This window comes from the organism of the source record quoted next, unplaced genomic scaffold (assembly GCF_019419815.1).
Source record: "Pyrus x bretschneideri cultivar Hongxiangsu unplaced genomic scaffold, Pyrus_bretschneideri_v1 Contig42, whole genome shotgun sequence".
Taxonomy (NCBI): domain Eukaryota; kingdom Viridiplantae; phylum Streptophyta; class Magnoliopsida; order Rosales; family Rosaceae; genus Pyrus; species Pyrus x bretschneideri.
The window spans coordinates 537159-557711 of record NW_025999746.1 but is presented as its reverse complement, the minus strand read 5'-3'; the positions used below and the strand labels follow the sequence as shown (position 1 = coordinate 557711).

The window sequence follows — 20553 nt, the reverse complement described above, 5'->3', positions numbered from 1 at the left end:
TGACAGAAGAAAAATAGGAATTGTAGTAGATAAGACAAGCCAAGGGCCCCAAATCAAATCAAAGCACCCTTGCTTTAGGGTAAGCAAAAGCAACCAGAAAAAGTCCACAATTCATACTTCCTAATCCCATATTTTATTTCCTGCTTTATCTTTTAGCAATCCAGCAATCCAGCCGGCCAGTCTGGAAATGAAAAGACCAATCCAGTCCAATTATCAAATTTGTCATAATTTTAATCCTTTTATAAGATAGTTTTTTAATTTAATTTTATGAATAGGTTGGCAAAATGCAGTTATTTATTTATTTTAGCAAAAGGAATACTACTCAGTTTTTAACCAATAAGATATTGAGAACTTTAACGAAAAACTTCCGGTATTGTTCATTTTAACGAAAAAACATATTTTTACATTAAAAAGTCAATTCTAATACTATTCATTTCATTCTTTATTTTGTCCTTATCGTTAAAACTTAAAGTTTTCAAGTTTTTTTTATTAGTTTTTCTTAAGATATTACCAACAACTTGTAATAAATCCCATTTCCTCAATTCCGACGAGAATCGAACTTAAGATTTCTGACTTACAATTAAAAATAAATATCACTGGATCATAGTACTAGATAACGACAAAATAAGGTTTTTAACAAATAAGATATTACCAACAACTTGTAATAAATCCCATTTCCTCAATCCGCAGAATCTCTGGGAATTGGAAAATCAATCTTATCCCTGTATCCAAACACACCGCAAACCCATAAATTACACGCTCGGCAGCAAGCCGGGCAGTACCAAATTCCTAACTTTCTTTCTTTCTTTCTTTCTTTCTCTCTCCTCAAATTCTTTCCTAGAGAGAGAAATCCCTTTCCCCTTCTCTCTTTTCTGGGAATCTGGGAATTGGATTAGGCAAAACTCCTCCATCCCAGCTGCCAAACAAACGGAAATTCAAACCCCCAAACAAACAAACCCCCTCGCAATCCAGTCTGATATGCAAGCGGTATCCGGAGCTCTGAAGAACTCGCTCACAGCATGTTGAGCTCCACTTGCTCTCACTCCCTTATCCGCCGCCCTTTCCTCCATTCCTCCGCCCCCGGAGCTAGGCTTCCGACCCGACCCGGAGCTTTGCATCCAATTTCCCGGAGTTTTAGGATCTTCGAATCTCAATCCAGACCCTCCAATACGGTAACGACTTTTGGATTTCCTGTTTCGTGTTGATAGTTTACACCTTGTTCACTCTTTGGTTGCCGAGAAAATGCACGAAAAATGGACAAACTTTGGACTTTTTTCCTATTGACTATTTAATTGAGCTGTATGATTGTTCATAGAAGTAATTGTAAGAACAAACGCATGAAAAATTGAAAATTTTGGACCTTTTTTAATTCCATGTTATGAGATTAAATTTGTATTTGGAAGTTTACATATCCGGGTTATTTTTCTGCAGAGGTGGACTAGAATTTCATGCTTTAGGCAAGAGGAGTTCTCTTCAGATACACCGAAATCGGAATGTATTGAACACTTGCTGCCCGAGGAAGTTGTCAAGTCCGAGTTTGATGATTCTAAGGTGGTTAAAAGGGATTGGGGAGTAACTCTTCGAGAGGTCGTATTTCTTTCTTTGTTCTGTTAAAAGTCATATTTGCTTTATTGCTTATTCATTCAGAATCTCGGGTTGTTCGTGTGGTATGTAAAGCAACTGGATAGTGAATAGCTTATAGTAAATGTTGATTTCGTTCTATAATATTATTGAAATTATTAGGACTTACCAGTTAGGTTGAAGTTTAGTTTCTGACATGTTGGTGTACTGCCTTGTTGATCCATCTACATAAGTTAGTAGTGTTACATCAAAGTATAAGCTATCAAGGTTGTAGTGTTCAATGTTATTGCAATATTCGCCACATCACTTTGAAGGAGTTCTTTAGCTTTCACACTTGCAGTTGAATTATACTAAGATACTAAGGTGACTGACGAAGTTTATGCACTTTGAGTGTATGGTTGTTTAATGGAAATTTTAGGCAGTAACAACCTGCAGTAGCCATTTCTAAAACAAGGATAAATTGTATTGTTCTTCAGGTATGTTAGTTTTGGTGAGCAAATTGCCTTGTGGGCCTTGTGAGTGAAACTCCTAGGGTAGGTTGTTTGTATGGAACATATGTCCTTAAGGACTGGAACTAATAATAGGGTGTATGATTAGGACAACAGATTATCTTACATTCGCTTTGCAGTTGTGCTTCAATGGTTGTCAAGAAAATTGAAGTGAAAAAACGAATATGTTGATTCCAATTTCCTTGTTGCTTAGCCGATATAGTGAAATAAATGATATATGCACGCACATGCACAAGAATGGACTGTTATAAATGTGGCAGGAAATATCCTGTTACCACTATTATCACTTTGATCCGAAAAGCATATCCAAGGCAGCATCAAGGCTTCAATGGTTGTCAAGAAAATTGAAGTGAAAAAATGAATATGTTGATTCCAATTTCCTTGTTGCTTAGCCGATTTAGTGAAATAAATGATATATGCACGCACATGCACAAGAATGGACTGTTATAAATGTGGCAGGAAATATCCTGTTACCACTATTATCACTTTGATCCGAAAAGCATATCCAAGGCAGCATCAAGGCTTCAATGGTTGTCAAGAAAATTGAAGTGAAAAAATGAATATGTTGATTCCAATTTCCTTGTTGCTTAGCCGATTTAGTGAAATAAATGATATATGCACGCACATGCACAAGAATGGACTGTTATAAATGTGGCAGGAAATATCCTGTTACCACTATTATCACTTTGATCCGAAAAGCATATCCAAGGCAGCATCAAGGCTTCAATGGTTGTCAAGAAAATTGAAGTGAAAAAATGAATATGTTGATTCCAATTTCCTTGTTGCTTAGCCGATTTAGTGAAATAAATGATATATGCACGCACATGCACAAGAATGGACTGTTATAAATGTGGCAGGAAATATCCTGTAACCACTATTATCACTTTGATCTGGAAAACATATCCAAGGCAGCATCAAGGTTCTCATTTTTTCTTTTCTGGGGGTTTATATCTCAGGCTGCAGATGCAGTGTCTAGAGCAATTGGGAGTCGTTGGAGTGTGCCTTGGTCAGCAGAGACCATATTGCAGGTAAGTGTTTCATTTATGTAATGTAAAACTTCAAATCGAATGCAACTAGGCCATAGTCATGGATTCCAAGCTGTCACATCCATCGTCTACTTTAAAGGATAAGTTTTTACGGAGGAATAAAAAAAAGAAAAATTATGAAGATAAGGTGTCTAATAACTAGGATTTAATAAAGAAAGAGACTGTTGCCCTTTGTTATTGGCAAAGTTGATATGACATATACATGATGCAGGTCATGCTACTATGGGTTGCTGCTTTTTGCTTCATAGGTTCTTGGATGGTTCCATTTGCAGCTCACGTGGCAGGTTTCAGCAGGGAATCATTAACGAATAGAGGACAAGCCTTATTTAGCCTGGTAACTGATGCAACTGAAGGTCTTGTTGGAATTACGATAATTTGTCGCTGCTTATCTCGTTTTCGCCCTCTTCCTCCGGATTGGTTTAAATTTAGCTTGAAAGGGACATGGCAGTTGGATGTTGCTCTTGGATGCCTTATGTTTCCCCTGGTCAATCGGCTCTCACAGTTCAACCTTAGTCTGCTCCCTCTTTTGCCGTCCACCCCTGTCACAATATCAAGTGTTGAGCAAGCAATTATGGCACGCGATCCAGTGGCAATGACAATGTATGCAGTAGTAGTTTCAGTGTGTGCTCCCATGTGGGAGGAGATACTCTTCAGGGGTTTCTTGCTGCCTTCCTTAACCAAGTACATGCCCGTATGGTCTGCAGTATTGGTGAGCTCGGTTGTATTTGCTTTAGCACATTGGAATGTACAGAGGATTCTACCACTTATTTTCCTTGGGGTGGTGATGGGCGTTGTATTTGCACGGTCAAGGAATCTATTACCATCGATGCTCTTGCACAGTCTTTGGAATGGCTTCGTATTTTTAGATTTAATGAAATAATCACAAGAAATGTACTTTGGGAGTCATTCATCGGTGGCGAATCCCATTTTAACAGAAGCATCTATCCAGATCTGCGGTTTGCATTCCCTTCGGAGGTTAGAGGCTACAGGACTAGCTGCTTGCTTTCTCTAAGCGATGATGTTGATTAAGAAAATTTCAGCAGAATGCAGTTGAAGTCCACTAAATTAACGTAGTTAAGTCGCAGAGGTTGACCATCGAATTCAAGTCCGTCCAACGTCGAGAAGGTCAGCATTATACCTTGTTCATATGTAAGATGTATAACCAAGGGTAAAAGAAAGAAAGAATGAAGAAAATTTGGGAAAGAAGATGTTCCAAGACAGCAAGCAAAGCAAAGCAGGCTCTTGTAGTTTTGTTGGATTGTTTTGTCTGATATTTTTTTTTCCTTCTTATTTTTCATTTCTCTTCCCCACTGGCCTGTAGATTAGACACTATTGATTTATAAAGAAGCTATCATAAACCCCCCATTCTTTGTCACTGTATTATGTAGCATCTATATCTATATCGCGATAATCTACAATACCAAGTTGTATTCTTTGGGACGTGAAATGAACCGGATGAGATTTAAAGCTACTGTAGTGTAGTCACACACTTCGACAATATACATATATGTGGCATGCCCAATGGTATAAAATTTATAATACTAGGACTTCTTATATAGAGCATAACAAGAAGGGTGTTGGAAGGTTCACCCAAAAACTAGGATACTAGAAGACTACACGGAATAAAATGAGAGGAGGCGGCATGTGAAAGATGTGAGTCGGAAGTGAGGGGAAAGAGATCCTCTCCCGATCTCTTTTATCAAGATCACCGAATTAAGTCATCTCGACTTTTGAAATTTCATCCAGCGGTCCACCTGTTTTGATTCCTTAATAGGTGTAATAATTTTTGGTCGTTGGATGAAATTTGAAAGGCTTATATCACTTGATTCGATGCTCTTAATGGAAAAGATCCGGAGATGATCTCTTTCTGAAATGTGGTAGGATAAATAAAATTAAAAATAATATTAAAAGAAGAAAAGTTTCAAAGCTGTTTGATTTTTCGTTTCATATTTTTAAGCAGTTAAATAAATCTTTGAGAGAAAACATTAATATCAAGTCAGGATGGCCGAGTGGTCTAAGGCGCCAGACTCAAGTTCTGGTCCTCTAACGAGGGCGTGGGTTCAAATCCCACTTCTGACATTTATTTATCCTTTTTTTTTATTTTATTTATTTTTTATTTTTTATTTACACCAAAAGCCACCATCTCCGATGGGAGATACCAAAATTTGGATGCAAAACCCAAATTTATAATTGGATGTTTATCACAAACAGTTTCTGAAAATGACCCACCTCATCAAGATGATTCATAAGAATGAAAATCGATTAATGTAATCTTCTTTACCAAAAAACCCAAGTTTTAGAATTTGGCAACCAAATACTCTTTACATGATAGATCAATCTTCCACTCTTACTACACCGCAACCCTATCTTGGTTTGTCAATATTTATTTGGGTATCGGCAATTCAATGAATGTTGTTCACACTAGTACAATTCTTATAACGTCCCACTAAATTCCATATCTGCAATATTTTTCTCATTTTTGAATTCCGCAAAAATCTTCTTTTGGTTGCTTGTTTTACAAAAAAAAAAAGCTCCTTTTGTTTTGTTTTCGACCTAACTTCTATCCATCTATGACATATGCACTAGTTTCTACCTTTTTCAGGGCGCTGTAAGGATGAGCTTTACCCTCTAGCATTGCCATCTTCAATCTCCAGTGTTCTCCACGCTTTTGCTGCTATCTCCTCATACACCTGGCACCAAGGACTCGGTCATCCTTCATAAAAATGTCATGTCTTGTTTATGTTCTAGTTTAGGTCTTGATGTCAAATTAGATAAATCTTTTTATATGGGTTGTGCCTAAACCAACTCAACTACCCTTTAAATTAATAGTAATCTGTGGTTTTTCTCTATTTTATATTATTCATTCCGATGTGTGGATTTCACATGTTACTTCAGTTGGTTTTCGTTTTTATGTTTTATTTACTAATGAATATTCCGACCGACTCACATCTTCCTGTCTTTGGAGTTTGGACGTCTTTGATTTCCTCATCTTGAACCATATGTATCGGTCTAAGCCATATGTCTTCATAAGTTAATAGTACTCACAATAAGATTGTGACTACACCAAATTGCTACAATGGGCCGTTTCACCAACCTCATCATTTGGACAACACACATCTGTTTAGCCCGCACCTAACGTAATTCTACCACGAGTTTATGAATCACCACCGAGAGCCCAGCTACTGTCAGGCCTAATTTCACCGTCACATCCTAGCCACTGACCACACCTCCGATCTTGTGCGCTCCACCTCCAGCCCAGAGCCTCTCATGCAAGATTCTGTCATACCCGCGCATGCACCGTGGCCTCTCTCCAGCCGATTCTTCCCCTTGTGTTCAATCTAACGCGCAACCCAGTACGCCTCTACCTTAGTCATTCCCTCATCTACCCGCGCATGCACAGTGCCCAGCGCCCCTTCTTGGTCATTCCCTCATTAGTCACGCATTCTACTTATCCCATGGTGACACTCATTCGCGACAGCATCTCTAAACCTATGATTTTCACTGACGACGACACTGTCCGGTCTCCTCTTTCTTTTACTTTTATAATATCTATTAATTCCGGTAAGTTCACTTGTTTTTTCTTAGGATTCTAAGCATTCGGAATGGCACGGTGCCGTGAATGAGAAAACTAATGTCTAGGCGTGGTCTCTTGTTCTACCTCGACCTGCTCAGACTATATTTGGTTGCAAATGCGTTTTTCGTATCAAGCGAAATCCAGATGGTTCCGTTGAACACTACAAAACTAGCCTTGTGACCGTGGCTTTTCATTAACGACCTGGCATTGACTATTTGAGACCTTCAGTTATGTTGCCAAACTAGCCACTATTTGCAATGTTTTGAGTCTTGCTATTTTTTGTGCATTCGCCGTTTCTTAAATTAAATGTGAAAAATGCATTCCTCCATGGCTGTCTTTAGGATGATGTTTGATGAGTCAATTTCATATTATATATTTTACCCTATTCTTAGTATACTTTGGTTAATAATTTAGAAGAATTTTGATACTTTGAATTGTATTTCTAATATAGGACTTTCGACTTCTTCTGGAGCAAAACATGGTCAAATGGACGAATTTTGGGGTAATTCCAATTGGAGGACGTTCGTGAGTCACTTGGCTTGATCGTATCAAAATATCAGATTTTTCTACCAAGCGATAATTTTCTGGCAATAAAATAAAGGAGCAATGTGCAGTGCTGGAATAGTGACGTTTTGGGCTTAACTTGCGTTTTTGGAGCCCAAGATGATCTCGGATGAGTTCATGGCCTTTTGGAGATGTGTTTAGAACATCCTGATCTTCAAAACAACCTATCATGGGCGGGATTTGGAGGAGATTTGAAGCTAAAACGTGGCTGGACAAGTACTTGGCAGATTCTCCTAGTTTAATTATGACTTTATTTTCTATTTTATTTTATTATTATTTAGTTTCTTAGTGAGAATAAAATACTTGGTTGTTAGGGTTTGTGCGCTAGCTTTAGGGAGATATTAAAAGGCTTTGGCCGGTTCTAGTTTTGGGGGAGTTTTATTTTAGGCTACTTTGGAGACAGAGAGTAATTGCTAGTGTTCTTGGAGATTTTCTACTTTAAGGTGTTTTAATTCCTTTTATTCTTAATAATATTTTCTATGATTTCAATTATGAATATGCGTAACTAATTCCTTTTGCTAGGGCGAAACCTTAAGCCTTAACATGAATATGTAATTTTTATTTATTTAATTGATTATGATTGATTGCATGCATACTTTGAATTATTGATCATCGTGATTAAAACTATCTAATTGTCTTAATGCATGATCACCATTAGGATATTTAGAAAAGTAATTTGATGCAGTTTTGGTCGGAAGGTTCCCTGAAATTGATGCTGGCTTCTTGTGATTAATAATTGTAATTTCACTTAAGATGAACACTACGTCTTAAGGGTTGCATGGTTTTTCAAAGGGTTTTCATAAAACATAATGAGTCTCCCATGTTCAGATTTGATCCGAACGTCCGAACAGGTTGTATGTTGGATATACATTCTATGTTGGAGGTTCCAAGTAGAATATAAATTAGGAAAACCTAACCTTGAAAGTGGCATGTGTAGACCATAAGTAATTGGTAAAAATACATAGGATTGCTAGGTGATGGTGGAACCCTAATACTTTCTTAATTTGATTTTTCCAAAACAGTTTTCTTTCCCCTTCATCTTTAATATTGCAGATTAGTTTATTTTTATTAATTAACTTCGTTTTAATTTAAGTAGGTTATAAAACTAATCATCTCAACTTTCTGTTTTACAATAATTAATTGGAATTTGGTTTGTTTCAAATTATTTAATAATCCCTGTGGCGAACAATTTCGCGAGAACCGTTTATACTACAACCTTGTCTTTCTTGCAAGTAATATAGGAATTTTTAACCCGTTTGCGTGTGTAATAAAATCTCTATCAATGTTTATGTCTCAACCTCAAGGGTTTGTAGATCCTTCTTGTCCACATTATGTCTGTCATCTTCAAAAATCATTATATGGTCTCAAGCAAAACCCCGTGCGTGGTTCCATTGGATCAGTTCCTTTTTGTTTGCGGCAAAGTCAAGCTGATTCTTCAGTGTTTATTTTTCTCCATGCCTCCTCTACTATTCATTTGTTACCATATGTTGATGATATTGTCATCACATGCAGCTCCGATGCTCTTCTTATTCAGTTCATAGCTCTTCTTAGCCAACAATTCGACATCAAAGCGCAAACATGATTTTACGCCACTTGCCACCAAACTTTTCGTCCTGGCTTCTCTTGCTTCGTATCGCGAGTTGGTTGGCTCCTTATAGTATCTCACTCTCACTCGCCTGATATTTCCTTTATCATTAATACAGTTGCCGTTATGTCAAAATGTATTTTGGATTTTGGCCTCAAATTGATTGCTCGACTTGCTTCTACAACCTTATCTGTCTACTCTGATGTTGATTGGACCGGTTGTCTGAACACTCGTCGTTACACCACTGGCTAACATGTTGTCATGGCTGGAATCTCATATCCTAGTGCTGTAAAAAGCAGTCAATCATGTCTCTGGTGTTGATTGGAATATCATTCTCTTTCTCATGTATGTGTCGAAATCACCTGGATTTGTTTCATCCTACACGAGTTTGGTGTTCTTATCCTTTCTAGTTCTTTTGCAATTTGATAATCTTAGTGCGACACTGTGACTTATCTCCCTTCTAATTCAGTTCTTAGTACTCTCGCACGTCATATTGGATTTGTCCATCATTTTATTCGTGAAAAGTAGTGGCACTTGGCAATCACCAAATTTGTAATATTTCTTCCATTGATCAACCTGCTAAACTCCTTACCAAGGCTCTTCATCAATCCAAGCATGGTGTTCTTTGTTCCAAACTTGTCCGATTAGGTTCTTCCAGTTTGTGGAGAGTGCTAAATGGTGCCGCCCCCACTGATCAGCCCAAAGCAGCATGCCAATTCACGTCAGCTCCACCTTTGTTTGCCACGTGTGCTGGCTTTTCCCATAAAAAGAGCCAATGACCATTATATGGTATCCAATGGTCAGGCTTCAAATCCTTTTTTTTATTTTTAATTATTTTTAAGTAAACTGTTATTTGACCATTTGAATTATTGTCCCAGTCGAAATTGACCCATGACCTTTTTTTTTTTAACTTTTTATTATTTTATAAATAAACATTCTGAACTATTTTAAATAAGCCAATTAAACCCTTTATCGTTTGATTTGAAGAAATTCATCTACTTTACCGTTATATCTGAGGGTAAATTCATCTTCTTATTTGTCATCCCCCTTTATCCCCTTCAACATCTCAGGATGAAAAACATAAGGGCTGCTTTTACCTTTGGAATTGAAAGTTAGGGTTTCTGATTTTTTTTTTTCTTTCAACAAGATTTTGTGCAGAACGAAGGATTCGATTCGCACAAAATACAAAAAACTCCAAGTCGCGATTCTTTTACGTGGATTGTTCAAGGAGATGGATTTCCAGCTTAGAGATGGTGGAGAGCCTCCAATATATAGTAAATGGCATTTGCTCCTTTTAGCTCTTTCTTTGATACTTTTACGTTTTTTTGTTTTGTTTTGTTTTGTTTGTTTGTTTTAATCAAGGATAACAATAACTTTACGTAGTTTGTGATCTCATGGTGTTGTTTTAGGTTTTGGGGAGAGATTCACTGACTCTACCACAATTTGAGGGTTTTGGTGGTTGTTTAAACTAAAGTGGTCTTATTTGTGTCGATTTCTGTATGCAGATGTGGTAAATTCAACTAAGTTGTACCACAATTTTTTGTACCACAATTTGAGGGGTTGGTGGTTGTTTAAAGTGGTCTTATTTGTGTCAATTTCTGTATGCATATTTGGTAAATTTAACTAAGTTTTGCTTTATTTGGTTTATTGTCTTTTCTTTTTTGTCTGAAAAGATAAACGCATTAATCCAATAGTAGGTTATAGGCCAACTCAAAGGAAGGGAAAATAACCCAAATACATTGAGGGGAAACATATACATTAAAGCCAATCCAATTAAATAAACTAAAACGGGAACCCAAATCCCTAATTTCCAACCGCAGAAAGCAGTGTCCGCCACCGTCACCGCCACGAAAGTCTTGCCAGCAGCTACCGAAGCGGCAACACTAGAGAAAAAGATCGAGTGGTGAAAACGAATAAGACATCACAACACAAAAGCACCAAACCCACAACACACCACATCCAGATTTCTTCACCAAAGATGTAGAACCAAAAGATGGTCACTAGTTCCAAATCTCATTCATGAATCCTAGCAAATATATACAAGCATAGTAATACATGGATAGAAGGTGAGGCTAAGGGGGTATGTAAAATACCCTTACTTTCACCGAAGTCGCAGTCCATTTGGCCTCGATGGAAATTCAACAAGTCGTTTTGGAGAGGGGGAGGGGGGGACAGTGAGGAAGGGAAATAAAGTTGGCAACCATATTCGGCCCAGAGTATGCAGATCAAAGCAAAGGATGGGGTTGGGATGATTTATGGGGAAGGGAGGCAGAAGGGAAAAGTGAGGGGAGATGAAGTTTTGATTTTAGAAAAGAACGGTCAGAGGAGAAGGAGGGGTGGAGAGGAGAGACATGAAGTCTAAAAGTGAGACAAACTCATGGGAAAATTTGAGACAAAGCTCAAGGAAATTGAGAAAAAATCTCAGGGGAAAATTAAAAAAGAAACTTTAACGAAAGGCTACCGGGACTGTTCACTTTAACAAAAAACCACATTTTTGTCCTTATCATTAAAACTCAAAGTTTTCAAGCCATTTTCAATATCCCCTTGAATCCTCTGAAGAAACTTAAAGGGGTCATGAATAATCTTTGTAAGAGGGTTGAATGTTCAACTTCCCCAAGGAGCATGCTTTGCAAAGTAGATGGCCATGATAAGATTTCAAGTGATGCCCATGTGATAGTTTAAGGATACGACGTATCATATCGCATCCAGGGTGTCCCATTCGATCATGCCAAAGAAGGATAATGGTTTGGAACTCGGCCATAGGGCCGGCCACGTGGTGGGTCTCAATAGTGCGAATGGTTGTTATGTACAACCCACTCGGGAGAGGTTCCAACTTTTCATGAATACGCTTCTAGCCATATTTGTAAGAAGTGATACAAAGAAATTCAGAACCATTCTCTTCAATGGTTTCATCATGAAATTGACTATCTCAAATATCTCTAAAGCTCAGCAATGTTCTTCCGAAACGTGGAGAATAGAGTGCCTCTTCAGTGGTTAATTCAGTACCATTAGACAACATAATATGGGCCTTTCTGTATCCTTCTATCAAGTTGGATGTGGCTGAGAGGGTTGTCAGAGGTGCATTTTTAGGTACGAAGTTAGTAAAATAGTATTTTTGTCAGGCAATATTGTGTGCGTGGTGGCACTCAGCCAGACAACTAACTTCCCCACTAGTTATACCTAGAAATAAATTAATTGAATTGGTCACATGTATAAATATAATTCCATTCATTCAATTAATCAATTTGAGAAATAATGTCCATAAAATAATTATCCATAATTCAAAACAAACCAAAACCAAACAAATAATTCCAAAAGTCTTAGAAAAATTGTCCGAAAATTAAATCATAAACCTAAAATTTAAGAGGGATTCGGCCACTAGGGGTGTAAAAACGCCTTAACATGTCTTAGAAAAATAAAACTTTATTCTTCCATGGGAGCGGATGCCTCTTGAAAATATGAAATCTTCAGGGTTGTAATAGTATCTTTGAGAAGTTCTACAAGCGCAAAGTTAGACTCACAATGGAAATGATACTTGGAAATAGCCTCGAGGGTAGCTCGGCATGCGCGTGACCAATGATCATTTGATCCACAATGATATCACATGTCCAGCGAATAAACGGTAGCTTTTCCCTTGTTCTTGAAGTTTGGGGCCCGGTAAAGGGTGGCGTTTTAGAGTCAAATTTCCTCCATTGGGTGGACCTCTATTTTGTTGACCTTGGGCCCATGGTGGGGCTTGCTGCCTTTTTCCACGGCCACGATGGGGTTTCCATCGGTTGTGGCTATTAGAATTGGTTGCATACGCTTCAAGGCGGTATTCGAGCCAGTGATTTTTCATCAAAAGCTGGTTATGCTTTTTCAACGAGTAGTAAAACAGATATCAAATCCGAAAGTCTGGTGAACTTCTATGCCTTATGTTGTTGCTGCAAGACAATATTGGTGGCATTGAAGGTCAAATAGGTCTTTTCTAGGAGATCCTGTTCAGTTAAGTCCTCGTTACATAACTTAAGTAGTGATCGGATTCTACAAACTTCAGAGTTGTATTCATTCACAAACTTAAAGTCTTGGAAGCATAAATGTTGTCAGTCGTGTCTTGCTTCATGCAAGTAAGTGTATTTCTAGTGATCGAAGCGATCGGGTACGTGGATCCTCCTCTATGAGGTACTCGGTTATAAATGTGTCTGCGGATGAAGATCATAGCAGTAGCTCTTTGAGCTTTGTTGACGAGTTCATCGTCGATTAGCTCCTAGATAGTAGCTCTATGACTCTTTGCAGTAAGATGGAGCTTCACGTCTTGAACCCGCTTCAGGTAGCTTCTTCCAGAGACTTCCAGAGCGGTGAAATTGAGCTTATTCAAGTTTGACATGTCCCTAAAACGGAGGATACAACAAAATGTGGTTAGTCGTATGGAAAACCATAGACATATATCGTAGAACATTCAGGTTCTATAGACATGTGTTGGTTTAATTTAAGCATGAAAGCTATGGGTTTCATGTGGTAAGTTTTGAATGAAAACTTTGGGTTTTTCAAAGACACTAAATTTGGAACTACAAGTTTGATTTAGTTATGGATGTTCAGTTCATATATAGGGGTACCTGTAAGAACACATAATACAATATACAATAAAGTATAGTGGATTGCTTCAGTAACCTAAGTGTGAGTGCTTCAGGAATACGAAAGATAGTCAACGGTTCAAAGAAACGAAATAATTTATTGAATAATTAATTGCCAAAAAGTGAGCTTCATGCCAATAATTTTGAATTAATTGTCAGATTAATAGACTGTTGGCCACTTTAATTAATTCAATAGATCGGACCATACAGGGTCGATTGTAGAAGCAAAAAATAATTATAACATTCGGGTTAAAATTATAAAGAATGCCAAGAAAATAGTATTGTATTCAAAGAACCTTAACCCAATCTCGGTGGGCTTGGGTGCCATGTGCAGGGCAAGGCCCTAAAAGGGCTTAGTGGGCCACGTGTTTCTAGGGGGCAGGCCAATCATGGCTGCAGGCTATGGGCCAGGGTCTAGGATAAGCTAGTAGTGCAGGGGAATACAGACCCAACTCGGAAAGCTAGCCATGGATACGCATGCAAAGCCCAGTCGTTGGTTGGCTTCGGTGTTGGCCTTGGGTGTGAGAAGCCCAGCCAAAAGGGTTGGCTTCGGATCTTGGGCCAAGGGTTAGGAACCCAGCAAGTAAGCAGGCTTGCTGCAAGTGGGACAAGCCCAGCAAGCATCGGGCTTGTGGAGATGGGCTAGGAGGGCATAGGTGAGCCCAACCAAGTTGTAGGCTTGTTGGAATGGGCTAGGGCTGCATGCCCGTTTCAAAACCCTAACCAGGCCAAGGGTCTGGGTGTCATGCATGCGCAGCAAAGCCCAAAGGGCTGTTGCCGTGTGATTTAGACGTCCAATGACATCATCCCAAGGTGCTCCACGCGGCTGGGCTGCAAGCCAGCGACAGGGCACTGTGGCGGTGGTGCCGGCGGTGGCATGGTGATGGGCTGCGGCTTATGCCCCATTGATTCCCATTTTTTTTTTATTTTTTTATTTTTTTGTTTTCGAATTCTAGGGTTAAAAATCCTAAGTGCTTCTAAATTAATTTGGATGATTTGACTCGCAAATTCCACAAAGCATAATTGTATATTGCATGAACAAGTATATATATTGACAAAATATGTGAACATATATACAATATATATAATTGAAAGGAAAATGTAAATATAGGGGGTTCATGCATCATGTGGAATGTTTTCATGCTTCAAGGTTGTTTCAAATATCTTAATTTATTTTAAAAGAACTTGATTGGCAGAAAATAATTGAAATCCTTTGACTTTGTAGAAGAAAGCCTCATCCACAATCCTTCAGTTTCTTAACTTCTGGTAAGAGCGTGCTGATAACGTGTTGTAGGCCTATTTGGCTGAACTGTATTTAGGATAGAGAGGGAGAGGGGCTGGCGGCAACAGAGAGAAAAGAGAGATATGTAATTTTGAAGTTTGTGTTGTATCACCCTATTGTGCCTTATTTATAGTAGTTGGGAAGGTTAAATCCTTACCCTATTAGGATTACAACTCTAACAGGAATTAAACTACTTAAGGGAATATACAAAGATACTCCTAGATACATTAGGATTTATACAAGAGTGCTACTAGACACGTCCCATTGTTTTATCTCTCCACCCACATTATAATCACACCCATCACAAAAAAGTTAAAAATTAAAAATGTTATTTTCCCACCCACCATTTTTCAAAAATAACCTCCAATATATATTTAAATTCTTTAGAAGAATAGATATTAAAGTGCTCATAAATCCAGCTAAGCCTTCACTAACCGCCAAGGTCTTTCTTTTCGATTTTTATTTTGATCAAAATTTCAAAAATATGATTGAAATGAGGGATAAACAAACTCATTCTCTATTGAACTCCTTTTCTTTGCCCTCCGTTGCGTCTTACTCCAGAACCTACACTGATCTCTGCCCACAACCACCCCTCTTTCTCCTCTTCTGTATCAGTCTCCGTTGTTTGCTCTTTGACCACCCCCATGTCAAAGAACACAAAATACACACACAAAAAAAATCAACAACCTCAAAAAGCTCACAAAATCAAACCCAAACAACTGAAGTAGCTAATTCGTTATTATGACAACAAACACCAAACGCAATTTCATTTTGACAGACCCAAAATACCCACTCCTTCATCTGCATCTACACCACTCAAAAAAATCCCACACCATAATCAAATGCACTGTACCAAACCAAAAATTAAAACCTGCCTCAAAGGTTTTGTTGGTTGAATGTGAAAATTTGCAACTTATTACAAAACAGTGACATCGATATAAGAGCCACTGAGACTAATAATTAAAAATCGATTACCAAAATAAAATCAGAAATAATTCATAACAATACAAATTTGAAGTGAGAGAGGATGGAGAAATAAGAGAGTGAGCAAAATTGATACAAGTCATTCTTTTTTTTTTTCATTGGTCTTTATATGTCATTTTACCAGAGGATAAAATTAGTACTTAACTTTTTATTAAAGGTGGGTGGGAAAATAAGATAGTAGGATGAATTTATCAACACTCTTTACACAATTACATTCTTAAGCGTGGCTTTTCCGGAACAAATTGTCAGGGATATTTGCTTTCATGGCAATCCAGAAGCCAAGTTGGCATCTTAATAATAAGAGAGAGAGAGAGAGAGAGAGAGAGAGAGAGAGAGAGAGAGCGCGCGCGCTACAGGTAACTAATTACAATTTGCAAAGCAACTTGTTCTGCATGACAATGCTTTGCTGACGTGCATGCAAATACAACCAGCTAAAGCTGTTGTGGATTTATCCACACCGAGGCAACTTTGCCTGATATCTCTAGGAAAGATACAAGTTTATGCAAAAAAGATTCTTATTTAATCCTTATTTATATGTCTTGTAAATGTTAATGTATTGAAAATAAATTTTATATTAATGTGAGAAGTGATTTTATTGTTGAGATACTTTTATATATGTTGCCATTAATTTTATCATGAAACCTTAATTACTTCAAATTTGCTCCAGCGAGTAAATTAAGTTGAACTTCGTAAAAAGTAAAATTTTAAACTACGTTTGTTCTTATCCTTTGGCCCAGGTTTACATTAATTTAAACTATCAATTGAAGAACTTTTCGGCCAATAAAAATGTGTTTGTATTATACAGTTTTTGTATACAATACAGATTGGAGATTTTATTTATTTTTTATTTTTTATTTTCTGAAGAAAAGATATTACTTATATACTAAAAGGAAGGAATGATGAGCTCAATCTCACAATTAACTAACCATAAGAATTCATGTATATAAAAAGCGACAAAGTCACGTATTGACCTGAAGTAGTTGTAGTAGTCTGTGTCTCCAACAACTTCGTTAATATCTAGTGGTCTCCCGAGATAGTATAGCTTCGTTACTTCTAACAGCATTACCATACGATTTTGGCCTTCTACAAATCAAAGAACTTAAGCGAAGAAAACCTATCTGCCGGTCCATATTGTACTCCATAATAAATGGTGATTAGCGTGCAAAATGTTGGAAGTGAGAAACTGGCCAAACTCAACTTCAATTCCATGCATATCTTATTCGAAGCGGTTTGGCTATTAAGATTTTCAATGCTACTTTAGAGTATTGTATATCTCAGAACATCGCAAATAGTTTTTATTGGTGATTTTATTGAAAACTAAATATGTTGATATGGGCTTGGCATAATTCTTGACAAGAAAAATGGCTTAGCAACTGAACAAACATATATACAACGACACATGCAAAACATCGTTGTTCACGTGATTTAAACTTGCAGTTGAAAACTTGCGTTTGAATTTCTTTTTCCTAATATCGCTTTCCAAATAACATAAGAACGTTACAACATAAACATGCATGCATTGCATAACTCACAGATACCTGTGAATCATAGCTACGTGCCAAATTATTAAGGTTTAACAAGTTCATCACAACCGTCGAACGTCACCCTTACATGAATCCATAACCAAGAGGGTGCCAAACTTCAAGGGTCAAGGTACGAGTACGCAAGGAGAAATTTTTAATTGTCACAGGAACACAAGTAGTACATTACGTGTTTTAATAGAATTGGTGAGAAATTTCATTTTTTAACTTATTAACTTTTTAGTACACATATCTCATAATTTATACAATGACACATGATGTACCACCTCATGTATCGATCACAATGAAAAATCTAGTGCAGTTGGTAGAGGGGTCCAAACTTCAAGGGTATACCAGTTCTCAACAAGTGCAGTTACTACTGAAACTTATCCTCTTCGGCAATTTGGGTGCATTAGGCTGCATCTGTTAACTAAAATTCTATAAAATTACCTGCCTATTCTCTATCAGTCTCTTCCTCTCTCCTTCTATTTCAAAAATAAAAATAAAAATTTTACTCACATACTTTGTGTGTGCCTATATGCTAGTAATATAAAAAAAAAAAACAACTTATAAGTTTATTATTTTACATGTATATTCACAAAAAATAAAAATAATAATAATTAAAACAAGCATAACCTAAAAAAAAGAAAAGAAAAAAAATTAATAATATATTATCTTTACTAATTAATAAAACACTCATTGTCAATCAAAATCCTATGAAATTATCAGTTTAACCATCTAATTAAACAAAACATGAATAAGAAATATGAGCAGAAATATACACACAGCCAAATTTTGCTTTTTTTTTTCTTTTCAAAACCTCACCTACATGTAATCATAATATATCTCTAATTAAATTTAAAAAAACAAAAAAAAAAAGAACTTCCCACTCCCACATTCTTTATCACTCTCTTCCTATCTCCTTCTATTTCAAAAAAAAAAAAAAAAAGAAAAAGAAAAAAAAAAAGGCAATATGGTTGTGACGAAAAATTAGTAACTAATGAAACAAATTGATTTCGAAGTCCATGACTATTCAAATTAAAGAAGATATGTTGTTCACTACTACGATCTGATGATATTCCTTTTCACTTGAAGGTTAGAAATCTTAGGTTCGATTCTCATGAATGAAGAAGTCGACACCAAATTAGACTGTTCTTTGTGTGGCTTAGCCGAATGGAAAAATATCGATGTATTGATAGGAGCATATTTATGCGCCTTAGTTAGCTAGTTCTTATGCATTTTTGTTATGTTTTCTTCGTTAAAGTAGTCTTTTAAGCTACGTTCATGTGTTTTCAGGTTTAAAGGACATATTACATGAAATGATGCAATTTGGAGCAAAACTGAGCTGGAATGTGGTGTATGCAAATAGAGCAAGAGGAATGGACGTCCAAAACAATGCATCACACAATCTTCCTCCTAAGCCGTGCATCCCACCATTCCTATCTATCATCCATAAACCCTAATTCCCTTTAATCCATAGCCTTCCATTTAATCCACCCATTGATCTATGAAACCATCTCATCCATTCATCCTATTAACCCTAGTTAAACATTTAATCCACCCATTGATAATTCCCACCTACATCCGCAAATCCCATTCATTCTCCATTTTCTTATTCTCCATTATCTCCTAATTCCTCCATAATTCTAATCAAACCGTGCATTACCTCCACCATGCCTTTTTTCTAATCTAATATCCCCCCACCATTCCACCTACACCACTATATCCCATTCACAAACCGTCCACTTCCCATTTTTAAATCCACCACTTCTCATTTTCCTTCCATATTGCCGTGCCATATCCCACTAATTATCCATTAAACCATTATTCTTTGCAGCACATTCAACCTATTATTCCATCCGTAGCACCATCACCCACCATTCTAATTATTATATACACCATTCCACCCACACCACTTCCCATTATCCTATTCCATCCGTGCATTACATCCACTATCCCATTTTACATACAATATATCCCATTATTCATTGAAACCCGTGGAGCATTCTCACATTCTTTTCCCTCCGTAGCCAATATAACCTAATTCATTAACAATTCTAATTCCCCATCATCCGTGCTAGACTAATAAACCATATTCCCCCCATCATCCGTGCTAGACTAATAAACCATATTCCCCCCATCATCCGTGCAACACCATCCCATATTTTCCAATCTGTCCGCAGAAATTCCCCCCATTGCAGCCATCATACCAACCTTCCTCCATCACCTTACACACCTTCCTACACCACCAATCCTCCCTAAATCCATCCCCAACCCAAAATAACATCCAAATCATCCATTTAACCAATCTGCCGCAGAAGGAGAAGAGGAAAGAGGAGCTTCGACGCGCACCAATTCACGTGGATTCGTTGGGCGTTCTAGGTGTAATCAATCCTTTGTGCTTTATGTTTAAATTCAATTTTATTTTTCTTGTTGCGAACATGAGAGGCTAAATCCCCCTAGTTAGCTAGGGGGTGATTCGAAACCATGGTTATACTTGCAATATGAATTGATTACTTTTGGTTGGGATTTCATGAATGTTGGATTCAATTTGTTTAACCGTTTGATTGATAACTTATTTATGAATGTTTATTAAGAATGCGCGCTTAATTTTCATGCATAAATATGACGCTAGAATATAAGTGAATTTCACCTAATCGTTATGAACTTATATTCACAAGTAGTGGAGGTTGCTTATAAACAATCGCGTTAAATGAATTCTTGGCACGAGTATCATGCTTTTCATAGTTACAAATGCCTTGTCGATGCTTATAATTTCCAAAGAACGTAATGATTCTAACTTGTATCTTTATCATGCTGTTCATATAGAGAACTTGTTAGGAATAATTTGTTTGCGATGCATATTCATCCAATTCAATGATTCTAGGGAAATTTGAAGGTTAATTTAAGCGGACCTAATTAACTTGGAGTGTCGAGTTCCATAATTTATCGAAAGACCAACTGAGAATCAATTTTGTATGCAAGTATAACATGTGTGGAGATGAACCCCTTGGCTATTCCATCATCCATATTTTCATCTCATTCATATTTACGTTTTGCCTTTAATTACAATTTGTCCATTTAATTTAATATCGTCCAAACACAATCCCCCCTTTACTTTATTGTCAAATTAGTTAGAAATCAATTTAGTTTGTGTTTTTAAAGAATTTTGAGTCTTTTGGTTTGTCTTAATGTTTTAACGTTTAGTTTCACATTCTTTGAGTCTAGTTTAGTGTTTTATATTGTTTTTACGTTTTTGAGTCAAAAATCCAAGTGATTAACAATCCCTCCTAAT

The 20553-nt window shown here is 37.0% G+C and overlaps 1 protein-coding gene and 1 non-coding gene across 2 annotated transcripts; both read left to right on the top strand.

The window, feature by feature from the left end:
• Window positions 1–852: 852 nt before the first annotated feature.
• Window positions 853–4501, top strand: LOC125469389. The gene is made up of 4 exons (XM_048566679.1): window positions 853–1172; window positions 1432–1587; window positions 3047–3118; window positions 3348–4501. The coding sequence occupies exons 1-4, from the start codon at window positions 1020–1022 to the stop codon at window positions 4014–4016; spliced, it is 1050 nt and encodes a 349-aa protein (XP_048422636.1). The 5' UTR covers window positions 853–1019; the 3' UTR covers window positions 4017–4501.
• A 630-nt stretch (window positions 4502–5131) lies between these two features.
• Window positions 5132–5215, top strand: TRNAL-CAA. The gene has a single exon. It is a non-coding gene; the product is annotated as a tRNA-Leu (tRNA).
• Window positions 5216–20553: the final 15338 nt, after the last annotated feature.